At 39.9% G+C, this 25076-nt stretch overlaps 2 protein-coding genes across 5 annotated transcripts in view; one reads left to right on the top strand and one right to left on the bottom strand.

Moving 5' to 3' along the window:
• IDE (insulin degrading enzyme) overlaps positions 1–944 on the bottom strand; it is a 62600-nt gene extending 61656 nt beyond the window's left edge. For 2 of the 3 annotated variants that reach the window (XM_040563807.1, XM_040563808.1), the window contains exon 1: positions 568–766. In XM_040563807.1, the coding sequence (XP_040419741.1) occupies positions 568–674 (107 nt within the window). In that variant the 5' untranslated portion in view covers positions 675–766. Of the gene's footprint in view, positions 1–567; positions 767–872 lie in introns of those variants that run through there. The other variant, XM_040563809.1, reaches the window with a different exon arrangement.
• A 653-nt stretch (positions 945–1597) lies between these two features.
• On the top strand, positions 1598–23430 carry KIF11 (kinesin family member 11). 2 transcript variants are annotated; one of them, XM_040563806.1, is made up of 22 exons: positions 1598–1874; positions 10345–10477; positions 10610–10707; positions 10787–10865; positions 11216–11401; positions 11491–11615; positions 12177–12267; positions 12556–12798; positions 12910–13005; positions 13702–13790; positions 14281–14368; positions 15184–15372; positions 16492–16699; positions 16994–17166; positions 17476–17598; positions 18596–18754; positions 19138–19277; positions 19851–20130; positions 21182–21404; positions 21661–21815; positions 22085–22201; positions 22838–23430. In XM_040563806.1, exons 1-22 carry the CDS (start codon positions 1852–1854, stop codon positions 22961–22963), a joined length of 3144 nt encoding a protein of 1047 aa, XP_040419740.1. In that variant the 5' UTR covers positions 1598–1851; the 3' UTR covers positions 22964–23430. The 2 variants fall into 2 exon arrangements, with proteins under 2 accessions (XP_040419740.1, XP_040419739.1); XM_040563805.1 differs by lacking the exon at positions 1598–1874 and adding an exon at positions 7055–7681.
• The last annotated feature ends 1646 nt before the right edge of the window (positions 23431–25076 follow it).

The following is a 25076-nucleotide window of genomic DNA, read 5'->3' as shown; positions in this document are numbered from 1 at the left end:
CAGCCCCGGAGGGCACAAAGCGAAGCCCGCTCCCTGCCCGCGGCAGGCGGCTTGTCACGAACTGCGGAGGCCGCTCCCACCAACTTTGGTAACTCCGCGAGTCGTTTGTTTTTAACCGATGTGGGTATTTACGCCGTAGGAAGGCAGAGGAGTTGAGCAACGTGAAAACTCTCCGGTTCTGTTTCAGGAAAACAAAAGGGGGGGGAATAAAGGAAGGCCGGGCGGCACGCAGCGCAGCGCCGCGGCAGGACGGCACCGAGCGGCCGCGCCTTGTGCACGGAGGGCTCCCCGGGAAACTCGAGCCCGGCTCCGGCCGGGCAGGGCGGGCAAGACGCGGGCCTCCCGTGCCCCGCCGCCCCCTGCTTTCCCCTCACCGTTTCCGCGGCCCGAGCTCCCCACAGAGCCGGGGTTGAAGCCGTCCCCCGCGCGCTGCCCTGGCCGCACGAGGTGCCCCCGGCCCGCACACGACGGGGGGGACCCGAAGGGGACCCCGCGGCCCCTCAAGCAGCGCCGGGACCCGGCCCCTGCCCCGTTCCCCCTCCCGCCGAACGCACACACACACCGTACCCGAGGAAGCTGCACCGCCGGCTCTGAGAGGCCAAGCGGGAGGCCGGGGCGGCGCAGGGGCGCACCAAGCCGAGCAGAGCCCGCCTCAGCCCGGGAAGCCGCCGCATATCCCGGCCCGGCCCCCCGGCCGCGCTCAGCACACGCCGCTCCTCAGCGCGGCGGCCGGCGGCGGCGCCATCTTCTCCGCCCGCCTCCCCTCCCCTCCCCGCCCGGCCCGGCCAACCCCTCCCCGGCGCCTTCGGGGTCCCGTCCGCCCTCCTCGCCCGGCGGGGCCGCGGTGCCGGGCCTAGCAGGGCCCGTACCTGGGGGGTGCGTGAGGCCGCCTCTGCTGCCGGCAGGGCGAGGGCTGCGGCTGGGGAGGGGGCGGGGGGCCTCTGGGAGGTAGGCGGAGGCGGCGGAGGGGGTGGGTGGCTGGGCGGGGAGCCGGGGCGACTCTCGGCGCCGCGGGTGGGCGGCCGGCACGGGCCGCGCCCGGTGGAGGCGGCCGGGGCAGCGGGGCGAAGGGCGGCGGGGCCGGGCCGTGAGGGGACGGTGGGCGCTGCCTGTCCGCCCTGCCGCGGGGCCGCCCGCCCGGCTCCCGGCGGCGAAAGCGGAGACAAAAGGTAATTAGGCGCCTCGTAATTTGAGTTGAGTCCGCGCCGCGCCGTCCTGAGCGGCTGAGATTGCAGATCTCCTGGCGGAGCGGCTCTTTGAGGCTTCGCTGCCCTCAGGGAGAGAAATTCCGCCCTGGGAGCTCCCCGTCAGGAGCCCGCTCGCCTCCAGCCAGCTGCCGTGAGAGGTCTGCAGCAGCAGGTCCGTGCCGCCTCAGGCGCGGCAGTCTGCCTGCGAGACGGCTTCAAGGGTGTGAATGCTCCTTTAGGTTGAACCTGCGGTAAAACCCCACGGATTTGGTATTTGGGGAAATAGTTTTTTTCATCTGTTGGTAGAAATGCCTGTGGGGAAGTCGTGGTAGTGGCCGGCTACTTTAATTCCTTTTGGGGAAAACAAAAACAAACAAAAAAAAAACCACCACCCACGTTTGTAGTTCTAATAATGTGCTTTCCTCCAATGTGTCTATCTTCCTCTGTCTTATTTCTCAAGATTTAAAAATACTGAAGAAAACAGTACTTTGCTATATTTGGTGCCCAGTTTTAGTCCAGGGAGATACTGTCAACTTTTCCACTGCCTGCCTTTGTTACAGCTGGTGTCTCACAGCTGGAAGTTGACTTCAGTGAACCCTGTGCCTATCGTCAAAAAGAAAGATGTGACCTGAGGAGATAGTTCAGGCCATTCCTGTATCCAAAGATGGGACTGAAGATGTATGTAAGGTAGCTTCAAACTTGTTGGCTTTGGTTAAATTAGCTATTCAAAATGGCAGCACACTACTCCATATGGTCAACAAAATCTGTCGGGGAATTTGGGGTAGACGTTCAGCTGCTGGTTTCCACTGAGGCCTGTGCTGCTATAGAGACGCTCTTATTCGTACCTGCACTACCCAATTTAAAACAGTCGCGTCTACATCAAGCACACCCACGCTCAGGCCTCAGTTTAGACACAGAACTGTCTCACAAGTTAACTAATCCTGGTTAGAGCAAGGCTGCTGGTAGTTTTCACCTAAATTAACTGGTTGGATATAGAACTGCGTGGGAGCCTGGTTCTAACACAACATGTTAACTCCTGTGAAAATGAAGGCTATCTTTGTCCTCGTGAGATTCTAGTTTGAGGTAATCTGATTTTTCCATTTCCTAGTGTATGTAAAAGAGGAGACAAGGCTGGAGGGAAACAGGATATGATAAATGGTGAGGTCTGAATTTCTTCTGGTCACCATTGCCACTGCATCAGAGAGGGTAATACTATTGTGTCTAGCAGAAAGCACACTCTGCCAGGTGATTGCCTCTTAATGATCTGTCTATTCCCTCTCTAGAGCAAACCAGGGGATTAAGAGGTTGGGTAGTTGCTCTCTTACACTGGATGTATAGTAGAAATGCACTACCTTTATTGGTTACAGGAGTGGTAGCTGTGTTGTATCGGTTATCACATAGGGGTGAAAGCTATGAGAGTGTGCAGGCAATTTCTTCCTTTTTCACCTCCTGAAAGAGAGTTTGCTACCCTAATGTACCCTGCCTTTTCCACCTGAGTTAGCTGCTCTGAAAAGCACTGTATTTCCCTATAGATCTTGCCTAGGATATGCATGGGGGCAATTCTGGGAATGCAAATTAGACTTCATCTGCAAAACTGTTGTCTTCTGGGAACAGTTGCATCTAGAGCAAGGGTTTCTACCTCTCTAACTATGGTGATGAAAGGTTATGCTTCTTATTGTGTCATAAACAATAAAGTTTACACCTACTGTACTTTGCACCTATGCCAACTTTATTCCCTCTAAGCTTGTTTAGAGGCTATGCAGTGGCACTGATGTTTATTTGGAGATCATATTCTTATAATTAGCCCCTCTCCGTTTCAGTTTATAGTAGCCAAAAATTACCTTCATCCACTACTTTGGATATCTTTTGCGTGTTTCTAAAGTATTTTTAATATAACACCACTACCAAAACTTAACAGAACTTTCAATAAAATTTCTTTCTTAATGTAACCCAGCAACCAAAAATATTTTCCATGTGAAACTTTAATTGCTCATAGACAGTTGTATTCAGTCTTGCTTCCTCGTCTGCCATAGAGAAAAACAAGTGTTGTCCAACAGATCAAATGAACTTAAGTATGGTTTAGAGTAAGTGTGGAAATTATTGAAAAAATCCCGTGAAGAAACCTTACGGAGTAGCAGCGGCAGACTCCTCTTCAGGATGTGTGATATAGCTGTACAGTGCAGGAAAAACAATCCTTAACATAGGCAGGTTTGAAACTGTTTAGAATAAACCCACTATTTTCAATTCTTCTTGAAAACTAAGAAGCAGCAAGTGTAAAACTCTATGTACAGTCCTGACATGTTTCTAATAGAAGCTTATTTTTCTGCTTACCTAAAATTCTGGATTAAATTCAAATTGTAATTGTATATAAAAGGGCTTTGAAGAAATCTGGCCTCAGGCTGAAAAAAGCATAGATTATAGTTATTTCAATTCCAAAATAAATAGTGGCAATTTCATGACAAGGCATATATGAAAAAAAATTAGTGGTAACTGCCAGAATATGTTTGCTCCTAACTGTGCATCTAACTTCCCTAACTGAACCTTTATATGTTAAAGAAGTAATGCATAAAACATGAGATGTTAAACTGCAATTGTGTTACAAAACAGGGTCACTAACCAGCTACTAGGAGAAGTCTTCCATCTCTTCCTACAAAAATAACTTAGTTTCAGTTTTCCCCAATGGCATGTTAACAGAAGCATTTAACCCCTGTGATTATACCAGTATTGTTTAACTGGCATAACTTCTTCTATTGTAAAGACATTTTTTCATGTGTTTAGGTACTGTAAAAAAAAAAAAAAAAAAAGCATTCTGTAGTAGCGTCAGATATTTTTATGCCAGTACAATTCCATTTTCCCTGTTACAACTTTCCTAAACCCCCATACTCATAGCTAGATAATTATACCAGGAGAAACAAACAAGCCAACAGAGGCCTAATACCCTGAGTGACCACTCTTCACCAGTTTCAGCAATAAAGGTACATATAAATATCTTTCTTAATATACCAGACGTTAATTTGTGTTTTCAGGACAGCTTTCCTATTTAAAATAGTATTCATCTGACACCTTGACACATTTTTGTTTCTCAACTTGTTTGGCTTCTGGGCTTTTTCTAATAGTTCTGTTGTAAGTATAATTTCTTTTTCCCCTTTATGTTTTGTATTTGTATATACGATTGATCTATCACTGCTTGTGTTTCAGAGGTAAAAACAACTGAAAGAAATGCTTGTATAATTTTGCCTGTTTCATATCTAGTAGTTTTCCAGATGTTTTGAGATTTACTAGTTACATTAGTATGAACTTAATACTGAACTCTTAATGCAGAGTTAAATGTGCATAACTGAAAGAATATGAACTTTGCTTTTTTTTTTCCTCTTCCTTTTTTTTTTTTTTGACAGAGATGGGAGATAGTTTAGGTGGGAGATAGATTATTGGTGGACCATAGGGCTAGGGTGTTCCTGGGTGTTATGAAGATGAAATAAAAACTGTTATGTAGTCTTAAAGATGAAATTTATGTTGCTATACTCTCTGCTTTTCCTCAGCATGAAGCATGAGTTGCATGTAGTCAAGGCTTCTTTCTCTACCTTCAAAAACGCCTTAGTGCTTGCAAGTTCATTTTAAGAGTTGAATCTATTCCAGGGGTTCTTAGTCTGGAGGCTGTAAACAAATTTAAATGGGCTATATTACTCTGATTTGGTTTTGGTTAGATAAGAGGAAGATGCTGAAACTGTAAGAAAAATAAGTGTGATTTGCTGATAATTCTTCACTGGTAATTGCATGTGGAGACCCTGCTCTAGCTCACTTCAGCTTCTGTACTGTGTGCCACGTTAGTAATCAAAATCGGGTAGGTGTTATTAAGCTTTGAAGAAGCCTTGAACTCTCAACTAAGCTTATAATTTGTATTAATTATTATCTCTCCATTACTATAATCTTTATTAATTCTTAGCTAATCATGTGTCAACAATTCTGTTTGTCAAGCCTCCATACCTATAATTACCCAGGTCATACGATTTTAATCCTATGAAAATACAGATTTTGTTGTTGTTGTTGAGACATACATTGTCCATGAATATAACTATAAAACACTGACTCCTGGTTTTCAAACTTTAGTAAAAAAAATTGTCCTTTTTGATCAATAAATAGGGCTTAGTAATCTCTACTGAAATTATTATATTGGCATCTGTGTATTATTATGTAAATTATTTTCCTGTAATGCTTTTTGTGTTTCTCTAAAAAGGAAAAAAGAATTGTCACAGTACAATGTACATGCATTCTTAAAGGTTGTTCTCTTGACCACTGTTTAGACTAAGTATTCTTGTTTCTTTTTTTCTTATATTTATTTTTATTGCTTGTGAAATACCAGTTCCCTGTTACTGTTTGTGTTTATAGCGTATTAGTATCTTTAGGCTCAATGTAGTCTAAGAAAACGTATGACCTAAGCTATAAATTGACTTCATAAAACAGAACTACAGCTATTAAACTGTATAATTTTTTTAAGCTAACTTGATTACCGGAAAGAGTTGTTTCCGCTTACCACAACTGTGGCAAAGGTATCTGTGGGCCAGATTCAACTCCTAATAATTGGATTCCTATTGTTTAAATGCAGGTTTGTATGATTTCCTAATCTCTTTCATGTTTATGAGAGACATGTTTATATTTTGAGCACACATCTGACTAATGTAGGTCATACTTTCATACCAGAAAAGAACAAACAGGCAGAAATGAGATGAAAAGACCTCATCTGTCAGTGTTGCTTTCTTTTGTATGATCTGTATGACGGAGTAGGGAGAAAAAGGTAGTTCAGTATGTTTGCACACCTGCATTCAACTTATTCAGTCTAGCAGTAACTCCTATACACTTGTCTGTATGAACTATTTTTACTCCTAGCACCCACGCAATACAAAAAGCAAGTAAGAATAATTGTGTTTCCAATATGTTTGCAATGGATATTGCCTTTGTATTATATTAGTTTTCCCACCTTGTTACATCTTTCCTTAACTGAAACAAAATGTATTATTGTGATTTTAGTGTTTCACTAGACAGTCAGAGGGATTCGGAGAGATTCATTAGTGTTTCACCCACCAAACTCATTTTGGTTGGAAAGTTAAGCTTCAAAACTTAGAAAGCATAGATTCTGTAGTTTTCCATGCTTATAAAGTAAAAGCATTTTTCTACAAGCTTTCTCTACAGAATCATTGCCTTATTTCTAGGTTAGAGCCCAAACAATTAAAAATGGGTGTTTAAGGGCAGTAATTCATCCGGAAGGTATGAACTTTGAAACGCCTATCCTTGCAAAGTAATTTTCTTTTCATGTAATATATTTGCTATATATTATAGAAAATATGTATTATTTTAATATATAAATATATATTTTTAATATATATTATTGCAGTGGCATGCAGGCTGTAAGGACTTAGGTAGAACAAAGAACAAATACTGGCTCAGAAAGGCTGTTAATGAAAATTGTTATTAATCACTAAAGATTTTCTAGCTGTTGTCCTATCTCACCATCAGCCTATATTTAGAACATCAGACAAATTTGTTGGATGTTCATGTTCTCTGAATCAACGCCTGCTCGCGGCAGACCAGGAACCAACACTTCATGTCCTTTCCTATAAAAATAACACGTCTGTGTTCTTGCTCGTTATGAAGTTGATTAGCTCTGACATTGCTCTAACTTTTGAGGTAAAGGGCAGAGGAGCGTAGCGTGACGCTGCTTCATGTCCCTGTCAGAAAAGTTACTGCGAACCTTGCAGGCTAGGGTTCGTTTTAGTACCTTGAAGAACTCACCGCGGAGCTGTAGGTTTCATAGTACCAGTTTTATAAAAGAAAGAAAAAAGGGTTGGGGAGGGAACTTGTGAGATTGGGGAGGGGCGATGCTACTGCCGGCACCGGGGGCGGCCCTGCAGCGCCGAAGCCAGACCGTGCTGGGGTTTCTGGAGAGCAAACCCCACCAGAGCAGCGCAGCCTCGGCGCGGCTGTCCCTTCGGAAACAGAATTGAGCTGGGGAGGGAGCAGAAATCTCCCCGCCACGGGGGCGGCCGAAAGGCCCGCGGGCTGCCGCCGGCGCTGAGGTGACAGCCGGGGGAGGGCTTCGCTCACGTGACGCCTCCTCCGGCCCGCCTGGGCACTACGGCCCCCAGCATGCCCCGCGCTCCCGGGCGGTGAAAAGCGCCGCTTCCGCCGTCCTCTCGCGTCATCACTGCGGGCTCGCCCGCTGTTTGAAACCCAGTCCCATGGTGCTCCGCGGGCTCCCCGCCGATTGGCCGGGCCGGGGGGAGGCGCGTCCTTCAAATTGGGCGGCGGGGCGCGCGCTCGCGACCGGGTGCAGGACGGGCGGTTGGCGCGGGCACGAGCACGAGGCAGCCGCGCCGCGCTCCGCTCCTCGGCCCCGCCGCGCTCGCGCCCGGGCCCGCCATGGCCTCCCTCAGCTTCCAGGGCGGCGGCGGCAAGAAGGAGGAGAAGGGCAAGAACATCCAGGTGGTGGTGCGCTGCAGGTAGGCTGCGTTGGTTCAGTGCGCGCAGCTGTGGGGCTGTGCAGGGAGGTGAGGGGCCAGGGGAGCGCTAAGATGGCTGGTGATATGCCAGCCCAAAAACCCTGAGGTGTTTTCTTCCGGCTGGGAGCGCGCCTGCTGCGCCTTCGGCCCCTGCCCGCCTAAGGAGACACCCCGAGTTCAGACGCCAGGGTGGGGGAGGCAGCCTGTAGCGTGAGGATCGCCAGCTGCCTTGGCTGGGGAGATAAAAACAAGTGTTCGATGTGGTATGGCAAATTCGGTGCTCTGAAAATTGGGTTTTTATAACTTGAAGGTGACTTAAAGACCTGTTAGTTCATACTGCATCTCAAATGTTATTAAAGCATTGCTTGTTAAATATATACTACTGCTAACGGTTAAGATTTGCATTCAGAAAGTTTTCTGCACCAGAACTGCAAGTTTACATATTGTTACTAAAGCCTTTTGCAGTCGTTACATCTTCCTGCTTGGAAGTTCTACTTTCACCACTGCACCCTGAACATAAGAACTGGAAGGGTTGTTCTCTCCTACTCTTGCAACATAAGGAACAAGCTGCTGAAACGAGTGCTATGGGATTGGTGGAAGTGTTGATGTAAATCAAGGATATTGCAAAACACAAGTAATGTTTGTGAACCAATTGTGTTTGAAACACTGCTAGCAATCATTTTCTTTCTCATCCAATTAGTACTAAATTGGTCTGGAAGAGCCTCACAAACTGTCAGTGAATACTTCAGTTAGATACAGTGCTCTGTGTGAATGACGCTGTGACACTTTACTTTTGCTGTGACTGATCCTTCAGTCTAAGGTCTATATCAGGTTTTAGTCTCTATCTCCTAAAAACTCTGTAGCTCACCTTTTCTCTTGCATTTTGTAGTGCTTTTCTTTTTCAGTATTGGTTTGCTGTTTGAGGTAGTAAACTCTCCTTCTGTGGTTTCCTTTTCTACTGCACCAGTCAAGTTCTACTTATTTTACAGGTAGATAGCATCATCTTATTGACACCTGGTTTGTTTCCAAAGTGTGGTGTGTCTGACAGAGCTTATCAAAAACCTCGTCAAGGAACACGTTCACTGTGCTTCGATAAAACATGAATTTGGATATTTAAAATGCATGTATTAGCATATGTTTTGAATGGATTACCTAATGAGATGAACCTGTGATCAGATGTCACTGTGGCATACCAAGCCCCTGCTTGTCTAGTGGCACTTGGTACCGATCAACATGTATGCTCAGGTTTTACTGAATTGCCCTTAATCCCATGGTTGTGGTCCATACAACAAGGCTCCTGTGTTTGACTGGTTCTCTGCTGTATCTTTGCAGAGCAGACTATATTTATTGTTTGGCCTCCTACTATTTTAAAAGTTGCAAAACCAAAGCTAGAGCTTGCCCCTGTGAACAAGGTTGCTGTGATCGTCGACTGTCACCATAGTGACCCGAGTGCCTTCACCGCCGCTCTCAGTCTTGCACTGAAGCCTGTAGTGGTCTGTTTAGAGCTAACACTTCAGCCTCGGTGCTATGGTGAGGAAGAAACATTAGCCACAAGAGTCAGGAAACTGAGATGTCGTATACTTGTGGCTTTTTTTTTTTTAGTTGTAGTGTAACAGCATCTGAAGTGCCTCTCCTGTCAAAATAATTTCAAGTTCGCAAAAGTTGTAGAAGTTCTCTTTTCAGGTTGAGTGCTCCTTTATGGGTAACGTGCATTCAGTGCAGTAATGCTGCTAAATGAATTACAAAATAGCACTTCATGCTGTCAGTTTTCAGCCTGTGGTTCCTGTGTTTTGGGGGAGGAATTATTGCTAATGCCCCTTCAAGGAAAATTGTATGCCATGTTTGAATTAAATTAGAGTTAAAAGAAAATGCTCACCATCATGTTTCTAAACTTTTATTGTATATCTGTTAAACTTATTTAAAATTCTTACTTCAAAAGCTAAATAAAAAGGTGCATAGACTTTTTATCCCCAAAATCAGGTGTTTCTTTTCTGTCTTATACTTTTCTCACGATTCAGATTCTATACAAATGTGTCAGCGTTATAAAGGTTCTGGTATTGCTGTCTACTCTTCTGCTAGTTGTAGGTTCTGTTAGTATGGCTGGTGCTTTAGAGAGTTATGTCATCCATGAGAGACTTGTGGTCTGCACTGTTTATGTAAGTGAAAGAAAGGATGTTCTTAAAGTGCATTAATTAGATTGGTTCACTGTTACCTTAACTTTTCTGTGCAGGTTTCTTTTTCTCAAGGTGTTTGTTTATGTAACTGTTTAAAGCATTTAATTGCTCCCCCCAATTGACTAGATAAACTTAGTGGAAAAGACATTGTCTAATGCAAGTTACCAATGTATACATCTAAGCAATCTTTTTTTTTTTTAAACAAGCTAATAAACACATGTATACGCTATACTAAGCTCAAGCTATAGATGCTAGAGTTGTCCCATAGTGAGTAAATAAAAGGAGAACAAGGTCTGGAAAGTGAATTGCGGCAGTTTTTTCTTAAGCAAGTATTAACTGAACTGCGTTAAAACCGTAATGTTCCTTTTAGCCAATTATTGTTATGTGGATTCTTAATCTGAGTGATACTGCTGCTTTGTAAGTTTGTGTTCTTGTTAGTGATGATATCAATCCAACATTCTGTTTTGTTTTTTTTGTTGTTTTTTTTAGGCCTTTTAATGCCTCAGAACGTAAAGCAAGCTCCTATGCTGTTGTAGACTGTGATCAAGCACGAAAAGAAGTTAGTGTCCGCACCGGTGGAGTCACAGATAAGACATCAAGAAAGACTTACACATTTGATATGGTAACTACTTGTCAAGTTTGGGACTTCTAGATAAAAGCCAGTAAATTTCTCTAATACAGTCTGATGTCTGTGCTGTGTGGTGCTATGTTTTACTGTACTGGTAAATGGGATGTGTTGTCTTTGCTCCAACAGGTTTTTGGAGCTCAGGCAAAGCAGATTGATGTATACCGTAGTGTTGTGTGTCCCATATTGGATGAAGTTATTATGGGCTATAACTGTACAGTGTTTGCGTAAGTATGCTAATCAGCATTAGGAAACTTCATTTTAATTTTAGTTTCTTGTTTACATTTAAATTTTTCATTCTCACAGCTATGGCCAAACTGGTACTGGTAAGACCTTCACAATGGAAGGAGAGCGGTCACCCAATGAGGAATATACTTGGGAAGAGGTATGTTTTCACTCCTGAGGTTTCTCTTAAAGCTGTACTATGGTTCAAAGCTAGATGTTGCAGAAAGTTCATGAAAACCTAGAGCTGATTTCTTTCAAATACTGAAGCTGACTTTCTTTAAACACTTGCAAATTAATAAATGTTCTCATTACTCTATATGAGAATCCAAACTTTACATTATTACTGCAGGCATACAATCTTTAGCAATAATTTTATGGAAACTGATCTTTATTCAATGTATTTTTGTTATACCCAATTGACCTTAGCTGAAATTGGTGCACACACTCACCACCCCCCAATCTCTTTCAGTACATCTATACATTAAATTCCTTTGCATTTTCAATCTGTAGGATCCGCTAGCAGGTATAATACCCCGTACGTTGCATCAGATATTTGAAAAACTCACAGAGAATGGCACTGAATTTTCAGTGAAAGTATCTCTTTTGGAAATCTACAATGAGGAGCTTTTTGATCTTCTGAATCCTACTCCCGATGTTGGAGAAAGACTGCAGATGTTTGATGACCCTCGAAACAAGGTGAGTACTGTCTTCCAAAATCTGTGACATTAAGGCTTCAGGGGCGGCTGGTGGAAGATGTCTAATAATCATGCATTCTTTTCTGACAGAGAGGTGTAATTATTAAAGGCTTGGAAGAAGTAACTGTACACAACAAAAACGAAGTCTATCAGATCCTGGAAAGGGGTGCAGCAAAGAGAACAACTGCAGCTACTTACATGAATGCATATTCTAGGTATTAATCTTGTCTGTTTCAGATTTTTTTTGTTGACGTTCTGTTAAACAGGATCTTACTGAAGAGGCAAAAGCCATTCAAGTTGTAGTAGACCTTACCTAATGTTGAGATTGTGTATTACAGTTTACGTTGCTACATGTGGATTAGAAAACCAAAGCCATAGCTGGAACTTGGAACTATGGGATGATACCTTCTAGTGCATGCATGAAGGGTTATAAAATATGGAAGCCTCCTACCTTAAAAATGGGCAAACTGTTGCTCTCTGAAAGATGTGTGATTATAGAAGCTTGCCCTCTTGTTTAGAGGTTGCATGCTTTGTTATGAGTATATCTCTTGTGACAATACAGTGTCTAGTTGGAATGGAAGTCCTGGAATTCCCCCATCTGCACAAAAATATACATGGTAGAATTATTTGGCATATGGAAAAAGTGTAAGTTGCAGTTAATTGGCCAAATTTATTTCCTGAAAAGAGCACTGATAGCTAACCTGAAGTAGTATCTTGTAGCAAACAGATCATTGGCCTTTAATGGGATGCCTGTCTGAAATCGAATTCTTTTATAGCCGCTCCCACTCTGTGTTTTCAATTACCATCCATATGAAAGAAACCACAATAGATGGAGAAGAACTCGTCAAAATTGGGAAGCTAAACTTGGTGAGTATTTGAACTAAATTTCCTTGATGGTACTCCTGAAGTAATGAACTAAATAATCTAACCTCATTCTCTTGAGAATCAGATTTTCTTCATAAGGACAAAAATCATCATCTTCAAGTGATATGAACTGTCTGTCACTCTGAGAAATGTCTGTCTGCTTTTTCACTCCCTATGTTTCCTGAACATATATGCATAAATTAATTCATGTGTCTTTTTCTGCAACACCGTGGAGCAAGCATTCTTCATAGTGATTTGAGATAGAAGCATGTCCTTCCTCTTATCTTTCAGGTTGATCTTGCAGGAAGTGAAAACATTGGTCGATCTGGGGCAGTTGACAAAAGAGCTCGTGAAGCCGGAAATATCAACCAGTCTCTCCTGACACTAGGAAGAGTTATTACTGCTCTAGTAGAAAGAGCCCCACATATTCCATACAGGGAATCTAAACTCACAAGAATCCTTCAAGACTCTCTTGGAGGACGAACAAAAACATCAATAATTGCCACAGTTTCTCCTGCATCTATAAATCTTGAGGTAAATTTTATGTCTGAATATCTGTTTCTATAATAGGTACATTTTTCCAAGGATACAAAAACATAAATGACTATCTTCAGCTTGACCTTATGTTGTATCTGTTTATCACAGGAAACACTGAGTACACTGGAATATGCTCACAGAGCAAAGAACATAATGAACAAGCCGGAAGTTAACCAGAAGCTGACCAAAAAAGCCCTAATTAAGGTAAGCTAGGCGTGTATCTTCACAAATTTAATAATAACATTTGATTGTGTTGACAACTTCTGCTATGTAGGAATTATGAAGTCATGGAAAAACTGACTAGTTAGTAACAGTGCTTTTCTGAGGTGATTTTAATCGCTGATGCTTTCAAACTAAGCTGCTCTACTGGTACAATATTTCTTAGTCGCTTTGCAGTTACTGAAACTGTTGCCAAGACTAAAGCTGGAGAAAGAAGGCAATTGATACTAGCTATGACTCTGTATGGACTAGCTATTTACAAGATAGTGGAGATCCCAAAAAGTACTGGATGACTTTTTCTGGGCTTGCTGTATTAGCTGCTGCATTCCAGAAAATGCATGAATTGAAGTGAACTTGTTAGTAAGCTTGAATGAAAAGTAACATGAAGAAGCTAACTATTATTAAAGAAGCTGCAATTCCCATTATAATCAGTTAAATACAACTAAGTATGATTCAAATTGGAAGTTTCAATGCTCTACATGTGTGTAATGGTATGATTTTAAATAGCGCTACACTGAATGTATTTGGACACGCAAATGAAGAAGGTTAGGTTTTGGAACATTCTCCTGTGTTTATGCAATACTTCGATTAAAATTCCATCTTTTTGAGGTACCTGTTAAGCTAAATTTTGAAAAGAAGGTATAAATGTTCAGGTTTAAATATGATTATTTCTTGATGCAGGAATATACTGAAGAGATTGAGCGTCTGAAACGAGACCTTGCTGCTGCACGAGAAAAAAATGGAGTCTATATTTCCCTTGAAAACTTTGAGTATGTGTTCAGGATATCTATAAAATGTCTAACAACAAATCTCAAATATTGGTACTGATCCTTATACGGAAAACGTTTTCAGGTCTATTTTCAGTCCTAAAAAGCTGAAGATAGAAGAACTTAACTGACCAGTCAATTTCTTCTTTAGAAATTAGTTATTACACAGACAGAAGCCTAGAAAGTAGGTTTGTACTGAACACTCTTTTTTATTTGTGGAACTTACCATATGCATAGCCAGGATACGTTCTTTTTTTAAGATAGAAGCTGATACAGGAGAGCAAACTTGGTAAAGCTTGCTTCACTTTGTAAGAGGGCTTGTTTATACAGAAAGTTTCAAATACATAATTGTCTTAAATCCCTTCTGCATTAAGTGAAAATTCTGTTTTTGAACAGAAGTGAACAGTACTTTTTGAAATGGGTAAACATGTAGCATGAGAACAATAGGTAATCTTGGAATCAACTCTGTTATTGTTATTAATCTTTACTATAGAGCCCTTAATGGAAAGCTGACTGTTCAGGAAGAACAAATTGCAGAGTATATTGACAAAATCAGTGTCATGGAGGAAGAAGTGAAAAGAGTAAGTGCCATTTCTCAACTGTGGCTTATATCTGCCAGAAAAAAAAAGGGGGGGGGGTGGAATCTTTCTGGAAAGGCGGAAAAAGATTGAGCAAACAACAATTTGAAGACCTTTTTTTCTTAAAGGTCCATTCTAATTAGTTGAGTGGAAGCTTTCTAATCCTAGAAGTTAGAAATTTGAAATACTATATATGAAGTTGCAAAACACAATATTTATTTTTAAAGCTGTTTAAAGGTTTAAGACTTAATTTTATTTGCTGGATTTTCAGCAACAATTTGCTTGTAAAATGGTATCTCAGTTGACAGTTACCTGCCTTAGGAGCAAAGAGTGGTGGGATAGAGGAGAAGGTGATGAGCTCCAATTAATGAATAAAGAATATGCAGAAGATGGGAGCTTCCTTTTCTAAAGAAATTCAAATATTAGTTTCCTGAAACGTAACTGGTCTGTGTAACTAGACTTATCTTTTGATCAACTTTACTGACCCTTCCCAATTCTATCTGGTTATGTTTTAGAGGGATTCTGTGATGTAACAAGTGTCTGGTCTTCTAGCTTGAGAGGGGAAGCAAAGGCTTATCACAGTGAAAATGGTGTTTTGTGATAAAAAATCTTGTGATATTTTCAGAAATATTTTCACAAAAAAAAATTTGATATTTTCAGTGAATACGGGGATTCTACAGGTCTCTAGTCAGGTTTAAGAACTTTGAGGCTTTTGCAGATGACAACATGCATTCTAGTATCATGGCATAATCTGAGACATATGAGGGACTGCTGTTAAAACGCATTGTTGCTGTACTTATGTTTGTCTTCCACTGTAGATCACTGAACTGTTCACGATTAACAAAAATGAACTTGAACAGTGTAAAACAGACCTGCAAATCAAGGAGAAGGAACTTGAAGAAACACAAAAAGATCTGCAGGAAACCAAGGTTCATCTGGCTGAAGAAGAATATGTGGTTTCAGTTTTGGAAGACACTGAACAAAAACTTCATGGCACAGCTAGCAAGGTTGTCACTTTCCTGGCACCTGATTGCAAGAGTAGCTTCCCATCTGTTCAAGGAAATCATTGTTGCTAAAGCATGATGTGAGAATGATAAAATGACTTGAAGATAAAAAACTAGGATTAACCCACTCTAAATTGTGTTATAGTGAAAAGCTACTTAAAGATTGGAAGGCCTCCTCTGCGAAATTATTAACCAGTGTTCTTAGCAGTCAACAGTCAGTCTCAAATTACCTTTCCTTCAGTCTAGTTTGTCATGAGTTTCAGTACGTTACAGTATCTATTGTTGTGAGGAGTTCTGCAGAATAAGTAGTCTACCTTATTAGAAGCTTGTGCCTGACCTTAAAACAGAATAAATTACTTATGGCTGGGGTGGAAAAATAACAAGATGCTTTACAGGGATGTGTGCAATAATTTACACTCACTGAGTAACTGAATCTATTTCCCTGTCACCTCTATATTTTAGGGTGTATTTTTGAAGGGTTTGGGAACTGGTCTGAATTCTCAAAACAGACTTGATAGAGAGTCCTGCTATTTCAAGTGCGAAGTGATTAATCCTGTAACTTTAGTGAACACGAAAAGTTCTTTCTACTCAGATTCTTGAAAGGTTGGGATGCTTAGATTTACATGTGGGTTGTGGAGTGTTTGTGTGAGAGAAATGGGTACAGTAATCATTTGCACTAACTATAAAACCAAGAATTCACCATACTTTCAAATTCTAAATTATTTATCACAGAACTAATACTGGAAATCACTTACTTCCAGTACCATTAAAAATATATATTTACTGTTAAGTCTTTCAGAATAAGTTGAAGTGGTCAGGAATTTTTTGGTCACTTCACTATATTGAATGATATCTTAATTCTTTAAATACTGAGAGGATGTCCTATTTTAATGCTTTAATTTCAAAGTTAGAGTAAGCTACCTCTAGAAGGTAAATTTTTCTTGTGTTTCAAGACTATAAATGATATAACATCGGATTAAGAAAGGTTGTAGCTTGGTGTTAAGGGAAATGCCTGCCTTTCTAGGGATACAGCTTCTCCTTTAACTTAAACTACATTTGTTCTTACTTAACTTATGCTTGACTTCTGGTTTAAAGGTTGACTAACTTTTAATTTTTTTTTAGTTGCTTAGTACTGTTGAAGAAACTACAAAAGATGTATCTGGTCTCCATGCGAAACTGGACCGTAAGAAGGCTGTTGATCAGCACAATGCTATTGTCCAAAATACATTTGCAGGACAAATGACTGATTTGTTCAACAAAATACAAAATTCAATTAGTGAGAACAGTTTGAAGCAGCAACAGATGTTGAAGTCTTATACAAATGTTATAGGTAAGTAGTACCAAAGATTTTCTTAAAACTGATCCTTTTAGTAAATGGATGAGGCTTTATTTTAAACAATGTAACGACTGCAGTTGCACCCATAATATCATATCTGGGATGATCAACTAAAAATAGTAGTTTAATTCAACCATACATATCAGCTTTCTCTTCTTGATATGTTTTATGAACTAAGAAAAAATACTGACTTCCTGTGTTATAAGAGGCAATATGGTGATGAGCAATAGAGTTTGCTCTTAAAATGAAGCTTTAAGTTTTGTAACACTTTTTGGATTTCTTTTGTAGGTGACATCTTGTCTACCAGTTCTTCAGCAGCTAATATTCTTGCATCAGTTGTATCAGCATCTTTTGCCTCTGTTAAAGAACTAGTGTCTACCGAAGTTTCTTCCCTGTCTGAAAAAATATTACAACGTGAGAATCTGTCACTTAATTGTAAAGCTGAGCTCCTTAGATTAATTGTGAGTAAATTTTCATCCTCTTTTGTTTTTTGAAGCATATGAAACTGTCCTCAACCAGAAGAGGTGCTGTAAACATTCTTTTCCCCTGATGCTCTCCACCAGTCTGTATCAGCAGTTGGCTGATTATATCCCTCTTCACTTCTATTCTCATGCCATTGTAAGCTGTAATATACTATCCAGGAAACATTTATTGCAGAGCACATGGACCACAGCTATTTGCATGAATATTCATTGCTTCTTAGTAATGTAGGTCTGTCATATTCTGTTCTACTTCTGTTTTTCTTATGTTTTTTTTATTGCTCTTCCTAGGAGGAGCATACATCTGGATTAGGAAGAGCATTAAATAGCTTGACACCAATGGTAGAATTTGTCCTGGGCCTAAGTTGTCAATTTCAGACTAATGTGAAGAAATATTCTGCTGTGGCTGACAAGGTAGCACATGTTTTGTTTCTTATCTTATGCTATTCTGTTTTTTGTAACTTACGGATAAGTTTTGGTGACTTTTCTGCAGTATGTAGGTGTTTTCACTCTCTCTGGCTTTTTCTCCTTTACTTTGTCCTATGGCTTTTCTAAGTCCTTTGTTCTACCTTCTAGCTCTTTCATTCAGACTTCTCTTCCACTTCTGTGTGTGGTATATTCACTTGCTACCTAGCACAGCTGCTCACCTAAATGCCACAAAAGAATGATACAATATAGATGCTTAATGCTACCTGTATCAAATACTTGATAATATTCTTATGGTAGTCTCTTCTGTATGGTAGAAGTCTGAAAGAGCTGACTGAGACAAGTTCTGTCACTTCAAATTCCTTCTGCTGTCATACCCAACTTTTTCTCTAGTTATTTTGATTCCCAGAAAACGTAGTAGTGTGTCTGGTGAACAGTGTAGACAGCACTGCCCTTATTTTTTATATTAAAAAAGTCCTTTACTTGAATTTTTATTTCTAGTCTACCTTATATTTTATTTTTTATAGAACTGCATCCTCACTTTTTCATTGTTTTCTCCTTTTTGTTAAAAACCTTTGTTCCTCATGAAGGAGTTAGCTTTCCTCTTCTGTCAGTTGCAAGTCATTTGAAATCAACTCACCTCATCTAGAGGCTCTTTACTGGTTTTGAAACTTAAACGGCAACTAGGGCCATGGCTTACCAGCTCTTGCTTTTTATTCTTGTCTTAATCAACTATGTTGTCTGTCTTCCTTTCTTTGTCTTCCTCTGATGCTGAATTTGGAAAAAAACACATTAAGTGCCATTCTAACTTCAGATGGCTCCAAGTGTTACTTGCTATCTTTTATCCAATGTAGTTTATTAATGCCTTTGTTTCTGTGTTGGGTAGGTGGTGTGTCCACATCCCCCCCCATACTATGTCAGGGAAAAGTATCCAGTTCCTAATCTAATGACAAGTATTTAACTTTGAATAAAACTTTTTTCAAAGATGGAATGTCATAAAAAAGAAATGGATACCTTCTTTGAAGATCTTTCTCTCACTTTGAAAAAGTTACGGGAAGAAATGGCCAGTGTTCTTCTTCAGCTTCAGAATGATTGTGAGAATTTAAAAGAAGAAGTGGAAACAACAAGATTGGCACATATGAAGGTATTCTTAGAGTAGAGAAATCTGAAGGCCAATTGTTGCTTTGATTTAAACTCTTTGTAGCGATAAAACACTGTATTTGCTTCAGAAGCAACACTAGCACAGTAGCTTGGTGATAATAATTTTTCAGCTTTTTTGTGCTATTTTAAGAAGCTTACATATGAAGCTAGCAAAAAAGCTTACACTTGCTATGAGCACATCCGGTTTATATATCTTTACGTACATCTCCACAGGCAGTGTCTGTCTACTCTACACAAATTGTAACTTGAATTTTAAAATAATAAAGCTCTAGTATTTGTTATATTTTTTTCTTAGAGTATGTGAATGCCTTTAATAATAATAGAAAGTGCAGAATACCAGTGAGATGTATAATTTTTTTTTAATAGAGCACAGCAGAACTAGTGTCCTCACTGCAAAGCCAGCTTGACCTGTTTGCTCAGGAGACTCAGAAGAACTTAAGTGATGTACTGGCAAAAAATGGAATTATGGAGACCACCATCACTGCTGTGCAAGAAAACATTCACCTGTAAGGAGCATGTTACGTACGGTGTATAGTGATGCAAGATGAAACTATGTATGAAGAAAATTGCAAAATTAGATGTTCTTCATATCATACGTTCATAAATTCTTCTGGGCAAAATGTTTGTTAGAGCTGAGTTCAGCCACAGAATATAAGTCATAGTTCAGCTTTCTCCAGAGTAATTGCAGAGCTACAAAGCTTTTTCTCAGACTTGTCTCCTGAGCATACTGTGTATAAGAGACTCTGGTTTGGGGGAGCAATGTGTTGTGATAAATGGCCCTCGGTACAGCTACGCTTTATACCAAGAAGGCTTAACTTGAAGTATAATTATTGTTGCATGCTTTATTCAGTTTTAAAATGAATAACTAACATCTTGCCAAAGATTTAAGGGGATTGAACAAATCTGGTAGTCTGAGTGCTGCCATCTCTAAATTTACAGAATAGAGCAGTAACATCATAATTAACTGTTTTGATAGAACTGCACTACTTCACTGTTTCTGGTCTCAGCTGTTTCTGTACATAGAATGTGCAGAATCTGCCTTTCAAAATTTCTGAACTGTTAAAAATTCGTTGTTGTAGGAAAACCACAGACCTAGTCAGCAGTACAACTTCCAATCACAGCAAATTTATTGCATCTATGGATAACTTCTCTCAAGAGCTCAGGAACATAAATGCTGAAAACAAGATGATGCTGGAAGAATCCACAGACCATTGTCAACAACTTCTCAGCGGTCTCAAAAATGTGTCTCGGGATACTGATAAATGGGGTGAACTTGCAACTGCTCAGATAATCAACTTTACTGATCAGCAGCTGTTGTCCGTCAGTGATGAGAAAAAACAACTTGTGTGTTCACAACAGGTACACATAGCTGTTTGTAGTCTAATGCAACATTCAGAAACAAATTTTTACAGTAGAATTTGTAGGGGGACATTCTCAATTATTATCAGTATAAAATGGTGGTGTTTTGATAACAGCAGACTCGTGTTAATTAACTTAAATGCATTTTGGTGAAATGTAAAAGCTTAATTTGAGTAAGATTTTGAACTTGAAGTGCAAATAACTTCTTTAAATACAAAAAAAAAATCTTGATCAATCCTGTGTGGCTAACTTCCATTTGTACCTTGGGCTTTTTACATCTTTTTGATAGTACACAGCGCTAAATCTAAAGCTTATCTGTAAGTAGTGTCCCTGGGAAACTTACGCAGAGATCATAGACTATGTTCTGCAGAATAAAAATGACTTTATCTGTCAGTTGGGCTAATATGGTAGAAAGCATTCCTTTTTAGGCATATACTAGCTCTTACCCCAAAATTTTTTCACCTATGATCTTTAATTTTCATCGCAAGTTTCACTTCTCACCCTTGTTCTATTGTTGGATTTTCCTGTTTCACTACTTATTAGAACATTTTACTAACTTTTAGAAATAAATAAAAGCTTAGAGTTAAATGTGTTTGCAGTCTCAAGACACCCTTGTATTTGTTATGCCACCTGAACACTTCAGGAGTTCCCTTCCAAGGGGAAGGACTAAAAATTCATGTCTTCCTCCTTGTCCTCTGGAAATGCATAAAGCTTCTATTTCTTGAATAATTTTTTTTCACTTTCACTTGAAAATCCTAACTCTGTGCAGGGTTATGTGTAGACGCCTGAGAATTCTCTTCTGAAGCAAATGGCATCATCTTTATTCTTATGAGTAGCTTTCTAAAATGATCATACTTTCTAAGAAACTGACTCTCTTCTGAAGATAGTTCTCAAAATGAGAATGTAAAACTGGCACTGAAACTTCTCAATTTGAGGTCTCAGTTGTTTCGTTTCAGATCATGTTATTAATCATGCACCACATCTTAGAAAAGAGGCCATAACCTTAACTTTCCTGTTAACTTGGTGTTTTTGTTGTTTTTTTTTTTTTCAGAAAAACAAAGAAAATTGTGATAGAGCATTAGCTGAAATCGTTGACCATATTGATAGACAAAAGAGTGCTGAGGAGAAGGTACTAAATGGCCTTCTTGGTCAGATAAAAGTTGATCAGGAGATACTTCTGGAGCAGAAGCTGGCACTTAATGAGGAAGCACAGCATGGTCTGACCCAGGTTAATGGTTTCCTGCAAGAGGATCTTAAAGTGGATATTCCAACAGGTATTTGAAGTAGGGCAGGAGACAGAATGCACTCGCAGAAAGCAAGCGTTGAGTTGCAGAGTTCATAAGCAAAGATTGTTGGGGACATAATACATCTGGCAGTCATGCCTTATTTTTCAGTCAATCATGCAGAACTTGATGACTGAACAAAGTGTGACTTCTGTATTAAGTTAATGTAAAATCAAGGATCTGTTTTTAAAGCTATTGCTTTAAGTGCTTACTAGTGTCTTTCATTAGTATACCATTTTCATTAAAGGGACAACTCCACAGAGAAGAGACTACTTGTATCCAGTCACGCTGGTGCGAACAGGACCCAGGGAACTTCTACTGGAGCAGTTAAGGCAAAAGCGAACAAATCTTGATGCTATGCTAAACAGTGTGACAAAGGAAATAGAGGAGAATGCAGATCAGGTAAGTATATGAATGATAAATGAGACACTTCAATGAAGCAATGAAAGATTTCAAATATTCAGGAGTTTTTTCATTTCATTTTGGAACCCCAGAGCAGTTATAGCCTTTGTGCAGGGTACTTGTAGTTAGTCGCATGCTGAGCTTTTGAAAAAAAAAAAACACTATCTTGAAAAATAAGTGGCATGTCTTTTACAGATCTGATCATATTTTATACATTCATCTAGGAACTTCAGACATTCAAAATGCTTTTCTGAAAACTTCTGTTTTAGGACTTACTGGAAGAGGAGGAAGGGATGCAAGACTCCAGTGAAAGCCTTGCTGGCTACAAATCCTTAGCGGATATAAACATAAGCTGTAACACAAATGGTGGCATTCCATTTTTCCAGGTAACTTTCACAGATATTCTAAACAATTGTGTATTTAAAAGTGAAGGAAAACTATAATTCTACAATAGGCATGTAGTATAAAATCACCTGCTGATAGCATTCAGTGTAGTCTCACAATTTCTTTTAATCCTGTAGAATATGCTTTGTTAAACTTGAGCTAAAATAACAGCAAGCTTCTAACAAACTGGACAGATAGCAAAAACTCCTCAGCAAGTAATCTTTTGTGGGAAAAATGTCATGATTTGTGATACACAAATGCATGCATTTGCTTTAATGAAAAAGTTGAAAAGATGTGGAGTGTTTTCTTAGAGGCCTGTCAAATGTCATAATTCTTGATTTTTCTTTGACTTTCTGCCTTGCTCTTGATGCTTTTTTATAACCCATGTATCAGTGTAGACCTATGATATATAAGCTTATTTTTTGTCTATTTGTCATGGATCCTTTAAGTTGCTGGTGAATTGACAGATGTCTACAAGAAATCTCTTCAGTAAATGCAATATTAGGAAATTTTTTCAGGGGTTTTACCAACTTTTTTTCTGAGAACACTATACTGCATTGTACATGAGCAAGAAGTCTTTAATTTCTTTGTGTACTCTTAACATGGAAAATTGATCGGGCATTTTTTTTAAATCCCAGCACAAAAGGAGTCACAAAAAGGATAAAGAGAACAAATCTGCAGCAACGTTGGAGAAGACCAAAACCGAGGATATAACAGAACAGCTTCTTCCCAAATCTAAGATTCCTTTAAGATCAATGAACTAATATATATATATCTACTGCAGATCCTGTTTTGGAATGCTTAATGTCTAGTGGTCCACTGAGCCATAACTTTTCTTGGTTATTCTTGGTCTCTGTATATAGTGAATATACTGATGCAAAGTTGGATCAAAAGACTGACTTGACAGATGTCCTGCCTTTGTCCTATTTTTATATGCAGTAGCTTGTGGAGTATTAATAGACTTTTTTTTAAACAAAACCTGCAGATTATGGTGCTGTATGTTGAATGAGGATTTTTATATTGTCAAATAAGAGATCCTTTTCTGCTTCTCAGGTTTAAAGCCACAGAAAGGGATGTAGAATAATGCTTTATTAGCATTAGCAGCTGCCAGTGTGTTTTAATTAACTGTAAATAAGTGCTCTGTTTCTATGCCTACCTTACTCTGATTCCTGTTACTATGAAGTAGATAGTTGTCTTTGAGATACTTCAAATAAATCAATTGATACATGGAGCACAGATGTATATGCATGACTTCCATCTTAAATCCATCTTAAATTAAACTTGGTAATAGAGCAAAACATTAGCAGATCTTCAAGTTAGATACACTGGACAACATTCAGGCAGCTGCTCGTGGACAAAGATAAATCTATTTATGATAAATACAATATTTGGAGTGTGCTCTGGCATTATGCTTCTCTCACTTTAGCATGAGACCAGTCAGCTGTCTTCCTCTGAGATCTTACTACTCATTTATTCTTTCTTTAGCCTTTATGGGCAAAGCTAATTGTTTTTCCTCAGCAGCAATGTAGGAAGAGGGAAGACGTTAATTCCCTTTCAAATGAAGGAGACATCTACAGTTCCACACATGCTTTTTTGTTTTTGTATGTCTTGCCTCCTATTGTACTGGATCATTCCATTGTGGTATGAGGCTTGAAACCTCAAAACCTTGGAAGGCTTTTAAAATCCTGATTTTGCTGCAGAAATGTCTCCATTGGCATGGTTTGACATATTGTGAGATTCTGGCACCAGAAGCATCATCATGGAGCTGGAATTCTCCAGGGCTTAGGAGCCAGCTTTTTGCACTATGTCTATTAACATTGACTAGATTTTAGAACAATCTTCCGAGACTGTTCAATAAAATACTTAACTAAAATTCTGCCAGAAAAGCTGATTGCATAGCTTTGTGTGAATGGCCACTCTGATTTAGCCTAAACTAAAACCTTTCACTCTGCTGCTTAGCACTCTGCTACTTAGTTTTCCCTGTGGTGTTCATAGGATCAGTATGAACAAAATGGAACAGCTACTGCCGAAGACAGGTCACATCCATGAAAATCATGCCACAAGCTGTGCTTCTTGGCTTTATCCTCTATGAAACTGTCCCCTCAGCCTTAGCTGTTTGCATTGCCCTGGTACAGGCACAGGCTCCTTTCCTAATTGATTTATGAATCGTATGGACTCCTTGCTCACTCTCTTCAAAGTACCTCTCAGAGTCATCTTTCTTTTCTTTGCAATACCAGCATGGCAGACTTCATTGGGCCTGGTGCCCAGAGGTTACACCAGAAAGCGGAATGGGATGGAAGCTTTGGATGGAAGAACCTCTGCTTCCCTGCCGGCACTTCTTCTCCCACTAGATGGCTCTAACACTAAAGTGTTAGTCCAAAGCTCAAGCACTGGTCACTAACCAGGACTTAGGAACAGGTGTTTCACCAATTTTTCTGTCAAACATCTGTTAAAAACATGTTTCAAAAACGAATAATGAATTCTTGCCTCTGTGAGGATAATTCTGTATTCAAGCTTGGGCGAGGACTTGTTCAACGAAGAACCATGTTTAAGAAAAAGATGATCAAACCTGTGTCTTGAGCTTTGCTGCAGGGCTGATAGATGCTTATTGTAACTAAATACTTTTCCTGACCACCTCTTGTAGTTCTCTGTTGCATGCACATTCCCTGAGGTAGCAAGCAAAACCTATTTGTTTTTGTTTAAGAGAAGAGTTGTTTCTTATACATAGTTACTGGATTCACAAGGTCTAACCCAAAGAGAGGAAATTAGGGTAGTCTAGGCTAGTTTATAGAATAGTATCAATTTGTCTTGTTAGAAAGTATAATTCATAAGAAAAGGAAGCTGTTTCCACAGAACAAACAGCAAGATCATATCCTG

The sequence above is a fragment of the Cygnus olor genome, chromosome 7 (assembly GCF_009769625.2).
Source record: "Cygnus olor isolate bCygOlo1 chromosome 7, bCygOlo1.pri.v2, whole genome shotgun sequence".
In the NCBI taxonomy this organism is placed as follows: domain Eukaryota; kingdom Metazoa; phylum Chordata; class Aves; order Anseriformes; family Anatidae; genus Cygnus; species Cygnus olor.
The sequence above is the reverse complement of the archived record's forward strand: the minus strand, read 5'-3'. Positions and strand labels throughout refer to the sequence as shown.